This window comes from Vicia villosa, linkage group LG6 (assembly GCF_029867415.1).
Source record: "Vicia villosa cultivar HV-30 ecotype Madison, WI linkage group LG6, Vvil1.0, whole genome shotgun sequence".
Lineage (NCBI taxonomy): Eukaryota > Viridiplantae > Streptophyta > Magnoliopsida > Fabales > Fabaceae > Vicia > Vicia villosa.
The window spans coordinates 47,154,158-47,161,377 of record NC_081185.1 but is presented as its reverse complement, the minus strand read 5'-3'; the positions used below and the strand labels follow the sequence as shown (position 1 = coordinate 47,161,377).

Sequence of the window (7,220 nt, the reverse complement as noted above, 5' to 3'; positions counted from 1 at the left end):
AAGGAAATTCAAGAAGAAGCTGCTGCAGAAGGTGATGGGAATGTTGTTGTGGAAGAAGCTGTAGTTGAAGGAAATCAAGAAGTTGTTGCTGAAGAAAATCAAGAAGTTTTAGTTGAAGATGAGAATATAGAACAAGAAGCTGCTGTGAAAAAGAAGAAGAAGAGAAAGTCGAAGAAAGAAAAGGAAACAGAGGATGAGAAGGAAGTTGAAAAGAAGAAGAGGAAGAAAAATAAAAAGAAAAAGGAAGTTGTTGTTGAAGAAGAAGAGTTTCTAGAAGCTGTGAATCAGCAAGTAGAAGAAGTGTTTCAAGAAGAACTGAATAAGGAAGAGCAACTGAAGGAAACTGCCAGAAAGAGAGAAATTGCTTTGGGCAAGGTAAAGTCTGTCTATGAGAAGAAGAAAAGAAAAAGGCTTGAAGATGATTATGAAGGGTCCTAGAAGATATCCAAAGGTATACATATCTCTGAACCTATCTCTGTCTCTGTTTTAAATTCAGAACCTGTACCAACAGAAGTACTGGTTACCCCTCAACCAGAAAATCAACTAGAAACAGCCCCAGCAGAATCACCCCAACACACCAATGTTCTCACCCCTCCTTCTTCTCCCATTACCAATGTTCTTACCCCTCCTTCCTCACCCATAACCAACACTGCTTCTGACCATCCCCTTGAAACTTTCGTTCTTGATATCCAACCCCTTCAAACTCTTTTTCCTCCTCACTCAAATATCTCCTCTTCTCAACCTCCTCCTCATGCTAACTATGAACCCAATATGACCCCCTCTCAAAATAATCCCATTGATAACCTTGTCTCAAACAATTCACCTGAATCAGAATCTAAGAGTTCTGGTTCTTTAGAACAACTATTCCATGACTGCAACTACACACCTAAGCCCCATCCTGAACCTGAGCTTGTGGTGTTAGAAGCTGAGTCAGAAGAAGTAGAATCTCATATCTCTCTTGATAGAGAACCTCAACCCTACTTCTTTCTGAACCCAGATTCTGCTATCACTAGACTCAAATCCCGCCGAGAATTTTCTATTGGTGTACGTTTTGAAATATTAAAACTGAGATTGCAGACAGATTTAGAGACTTTGAAGGCAGCACATCATGCCCGGATGGATGATGTTGAACTGAGAAATCTATGTAGGATGTTCAGAAAAAAGATGAACTATGTGTTCTGGAAGCTTCAGAAGGCATGTGAAGCAGAAGCTCCTGGTCATCTTGGATTTCTAAGATCTTATGAAGAAATATGGGTCAGTCATCTCAAGTGCAGATATTGCCTTGAAGAAAAGGAATTTATTGATGTGCTTGCAGAAGATGTATCTGACCAAGAGCCTTGTCTTACCATGGTTGTGTGGAAGCCTCAATTTCCTGTTCTGACTGGAGATTTCCAGTGGTTTTCAACTGGCTAAGGGAGAATCCTTCTGAGAAGGCACCTAACATGGTCATTCCTGAAGTTGTCTACCCTTTAGAAGTTGTTGCTCCTGCACCTCCAAAGAATCTGGCTGAGATTCTTCAGGCTCTAGAGAATGGAGATTCTGATCTTCCTATCCCAGATTATTCTGAGGATGCTTCTATGGTAGAAGCTGATGTTGAGAAACAAGCTGATGAGAATCATCCTGCTGAGAAACTTCCTGCTGAGGAAAATCAAGATGATGTTCTCACGTTAGATGCTTCGGTTGGGCATGCTATTCCACTAAATGCTGGTAGTGAAGCTTCTTCTGGTGAACCCTCTCTTCTGGTGAAGACTATGGAGGCTCTTCAAAAGAATCAAGCTGATCTAGCTTCTCGCCTAGATAAGCATGAAGATGCTCACACTGAGTTTTGCTCTTTCATGAAGAAGCAATCAGAAAGCACTTCTGAGATTCAATACCTTCTAGCCAAGATAGTCTCTAGGCTAGGCTAGTCGTAGTCATTTGTGTCTTAGTTGTCTCTTGTTTTCTTGCATCTGTTTCTTGCATTTTTTTTGTATCTTCTGATATCTTCTGATGAATCAATGAAATCTTCTCTTCTCTCATATTGCCTGTTTTTCATCTGAATCTTTTATGCTTTTTGATGTAATGACAAAAAGGGGGGAAATGTGATAATTGATTTGATTTATTATATCAGTTGCTGGGAGTAAGTCTCAACATTTCTAACATTATTTGCAAGTTCTATGTCTTTGAGATTTTTGCAGGATTGAAGACATTCTGAAAAAGCTCAACATGAGAAGCAAAGACATGGGGAAAAGCATTTTTGTATAGAAACATGCTCATGGAAATTTGAAGCAAGCTTAGTGCTGTGAAGCTTCAAGATCAGAAGCAAGAAGGAAGAATGTTCTGATATTCTCGTGGCAGAATATGCTCTAACACATTCTTATCCCTTATATGTCCTGATGCATTTTATGTGCTCTGATACATATTTTATGTTCTGATACATATTTCTTTTAAGAACTCTTTGCTCTAATACAGGTTCTTTCTTAAAGGAATATTCTGATTCATTCATGCTCTGACTTTTGTTGTCTAGTTTGTTCTGAAACATTTCAGGATGTAAAGATGCTCTGATGATGCTCTGGTACATTCAACAATGTTCTGATACAATCAAGCATAATGATTCAAGAAGAAATTCAAAGCTCTGAAGCTGTCCTATGGAAGCAAGAAGCAGAAGCTCTGAATGTTCTGAAGTTCTAGGTATTTGTGAACGTCTCAACTGAAATAGAAAATACTCAGGGAAGTCTTTTATTTGTAAATTTCTTCCAGTAATTATTTCAGGGGGAGATTATTCATCTCAAGGGGAGATTGTTAATCTCAGGGGGAGACATATTCACACACTATGTTTATATGCTTATGCTATAACTATGTAATTGTCTTTAGCCGTATGATATTCTGATTGCAAATTCATATCAATTATATATGTTTTTGTCATCATCAAAACGGGGGACATTGTTAGAACAAGAATTGTTCTGATCAATATTCTTAGTTTTGATGATAACAATGTATATGAATTTTGCTTAAGACAATGTGGTACTCTAATCCTATGCAATTTCCATTTTAGGAAATATATAAAGAGTATGCACAAAATCAGCGCAAGAAGCACTGACTCAGAAGGTTCAAGTATGCAACATCAGAACATGCTCTGGCAAGACATCAGAAGATGGTCAAGCAGAATCAGAACATGGTCTATTGAAGCATTAGAAGAACTTGAGATCAGAAGCAGAAGCACTGAAGTTCTCATGGTATCATGCTAGAAGCACTTCAAGGTCAGAAGACAAGAAGATGCTCTGCACCAAGCTATTTGACTCTGATTAATTCAAACGTTGTATCTACAAACATCATATCAGAAGCAAGTACAAGATGGCAGTCTACGCTGACTGACAAAAGGAACGATAGAAGCTATTAAAGGCAAAGTCAGTAAAAGCAGGAAAAGTAAGGCTCGAGGTAGTTGACAAAAGAGTGAAACATTAAATGCAATGCTGTACGGATCACGCAACGCATTAAATGCTCCCAACGGTCATCTTCTCAAAACGCCTATAAATAGTGAAGTTCTGATCAGAAGCAAGGTTACGAAACCACGAACAACTTTTCAATCTTGCTGAAACTCTGCTGGAATCAAAAGCTATCAAACTTCATCTTCAAACTCACTTCATTGTAATATATTAGTGAGATTTAAGCTTAGAACTTAAGAGAAATATCATAGTTGTGATTATAGCTTATTAAGAAGCATTGTAATACTCTTGTAAGAATTTGTTTTACATTCATTTGTAAAAGGTTCCTAGAGTGATCAAGGTGCGATCAGAATACTCTAGAAGACTTAGAGGGTATCTAAGTGGAAAACCATTGTAATCAAGGTTGATTAGTGGATTAAATCCTCAGGTGAGGTAAATCACTCTAAGGGGGTGGACTGGAGTAGTTTCATTAACAAAGAACCAGGATAAAAATCATTGTGCAAACTGTTTTTATCTTAAGAGTTTTAAAGCTACTCTTATTCAACCCCCCCTTCTAAGTGTTTTTCTATCCGTCATTTTCTTCTTCTAAGGCCTAGCAGGACCTTCTCCAACAGTCTTTCTTTTCTTCTCCTTCTCCTTCTGCTTCTCCTTATGTTCAACTTTCTTCTTTCCTTTATCCTCTTCCTTTTTCTTATCTTTCTTCTCTTCCTTCTTCTTCTCTTCCTTCCGTTCTTTCTTCTGTTCTTCCTTCTTTTCTTCTTTCTTCTCATTACTCTTTTCTTCACTTATTGCTAGAAGATCTGGCTTTCTTTTCGTTCTTCTTTCTTTTTCTTGCACTACTTTTGGACCTTGATTAGCAGTAGTGGCAAGTTTTTGCTTACTTATCCAAATAGGATCACAATCAGAACATACTTCCTTGTGCATAGCAATGTATTTGACAATAACTTCTGGAAGTTCATTTCTGGAGAATAATTCAAAGTCAGCCAGAGCAGGACCTGTTCTGGACCGAACTTCAGTGTTCACTTGGGGAGAAGTTCCAATAGATTGAATTAAGCCCATCTTCCTTAAAGTACGAGCATTCATGCTGCTTCCAATTACTGTATAAGGATCCTTGATAATGCCAGCTTTCTCCAGATCCTCAACAATCTTTGTTTGAACCAGAAGATCTGAGATAATTTTTCCAAAAGGAATAATGTTTCTCTTGTACTTGGGATTCTTCTTTCTGGCTTCATCTCTAGATTCCTTCACATGATGCCACATGTGGTTGAAGATGATAAATGGAAGATCCACCTTTTCCTGATTATTTATACAATACAGAATGTATTGTTGGTTCTTGCTAACGTAGTTTGAAGAAACTGTTGCCTTTCTGTGGTAGATGCAACCCAGAAGAATCTTAGACAAGATTCTGTATGAAGGCTTCATTGTCTTGATTTTTGTAGATTCTTTTCCGTCCTGGTAGATTTCTCCATAGACAGCCTCCCAATCTGTTCTTCCTGGAATAGCTTCAGAAACACCTTCAACTGTTTCTAACCCAAATAACTTCCTTAGAAGGTTTCCTGTAATAGAGATACGTTCACCATGAACGATGGAGAAAATGGCCTTTGGCATGACTGTTGCATGAACCCAGAATTCTTTCACCATATCTGGATAGACTGGTCCACACAAACCATAGAAGAACGCTTGCCATCCTTGAAAGGTCATAGCATCCTTTAGATGAATATCATGTGCTTCCAGGTTATCAAAATCAACCATCATTTCGCAGATAACCTCTAATTCATTCAAGGGAATAGAACATGTTTTCTGGGCAACAAGTTGTTGTTGCTGTTGATCTTGATTATGTTGTTGAGAAGATGAACCAACTTGAATCTTAGATGGAGAAGCCATTGAAGCACTACTGAGATTTCTTGATTTCTTTTTAGGGTTTTTGAAAAGAGAGAAAAAGAGGCAGAAATGCATACATAATGAACAGTGACGATGAATGAAAATAGATGAAATGATAGAGAGATGCGTTTATATAGGCACGAATTTGAAATAATATGCAATGAAATTCTGAATGAGAGAGATTACAGAATTTGAATCAATCACAATGAATGTTGAATGACGTTAGGAGAGATAACGTGAAATTTGAAATGATTTGCACAGTTACCTAGGGCGGCGTCTCATCAACTGCACGCATGCTTATCCCTTCAGAATGAACACGTGTTCATCATCTGGAATAGCTGGTGACAGCTGTTTTACTTTAACAGAAATTCTGAATCAACTTAGACATATAAAATGTTAGCAATAACAGAATCAGAATATCTAAATGATCAACAAATCCAGAATATCTGATAAGAAAATAAATAAACATTTCAAATCCAATCCATATATCATATCTTCTCATCCTTTCATTCTGGGCATAAATCCATACTGATAATCTTCAGAATGAACTTGAACCTATCTTCAGCAAGGGGTTTTGTGAAGATATCATCCCACTGATGTTCTGTATCCACAAAGTTTAAAGAAAGAACACCCTTCTGAACATAGTCCCTAATAAAGTGATGTTTAATCTCAATATGTTTAGCTTTGGAATGTAAGATAGGATTCTTAGATAAATAAATAGCAGAAGTATTATCAAAGAATATAGGAATGTTACTCTCATATATATGATAATCTTCTAGTTGACTCTTCATCCAGAGCATCTGTGTACTACATCCAGCAGCAGCAACATATTCTACTTTTGTTGTAGAGAGGGCAATTATGGCTTGTTTCTTGCTGTACCAAGAGATCTGATGACTTCCCAGAAACTGACAACTCCCAGAAGTACTTTTCCTTTCAACTCTATCTCCAGCGTAATCAGCATCACAATATCCTACTAAGTTGTATTCTTCAGATCTTCTGTAGACTAAACCAACATTAGTAGTACCTTTCAAATACCTCAGAATTCTCTTAACAACAGTTAAGTGAGATTCTCTAGGATCTGATTGGAATCTAGCACACAGGCATACACTGAATAAAATATCAAGTCTAGATGCAGTAAGATATAGAAGAGATCCAATCATACCTCTGTAGAGCTTCTGATCTACCTTCTTACTTACCTCATCCTTACCTAATACACACGTTGGATGCATAGGAGTCTTTGCTTCTTTGCTTTCTGAAAGTTTAAACTTCTTCAGAAGGTCTTTCACATACTTGGTCTGATGAACATAAGTTCCATCAGAAGTTTGATTAATCTGGATCCCAAGGAAATACTTGAGTTCTCCCATCATGCTCATTTCAAACTCTGCCTGCATAGACTTAGCAAACTCCATTCTAAGTGTAGCATTAGATGTTCCAAATATAATATCATCAACATATATTTGACAAATTAAAATATCCTTTTTAAAGGTTTTACAGAAGAGAGTTGTATCCACTTTTCCTCTAGTGAAACCATTATCCAGAAGGAAAGAACTTAATCTTTCATACCAAGCTCTAGGAGCTTGCTTCAGGCCATATAATGATTTCTTTAACTTAAAAACATGTTCTAGAGACTTAGAGTCTTCAAAACCAAGAGATTGGTGGACATATACTTCTTCATCTATATAACCATTTAAAAAGGCACTCTTAACATCAATCTGATACAGAGTGATATTATTCTGAGTGGCAAAAGAAATTAATAAGCGAATAGATTCTAACCTGGCCACTGGTGCAAAGGTTTCTGTATAGTCAATGCCTTCTTGCTGACTATAGCCCTGAGCAACCAGTCTGGCTTTGTTTCTTACAACTTCTCCTTTCTCACTCAGCTTGTTTCTGAAGACCCACTTTGTTCAAATGATG

At 37.3% G+C, this 7,220-nt stretch overlaps 1 protein-coding gene across 1 annotated transcript; it reads right to left on the bottom strand.

The window, feature by feature from the left end:
* Positions 1–434: 434 nt before the first annotated feature.
* On the bottom strand, positions 435–5,309 carry LOC131613621 (uncharacterized). Its single transcript, XM_058885275.1, has 2 exons — positions 4,199–5,309; positions 435–499 (listed from the first exon to the last, which is right to left on the bottom strand). The coding sequence occupies exons 1-2, from the start codon at positions 5,307–5,309 to the stop codon at positions 435–437; spliced, it is 1,176 nt and encodes a 391-aa protein (XP_058741258.1).
* Between the last annotated feature and the right edge of the window lie 1,911 nt (positions 5,310–7,220).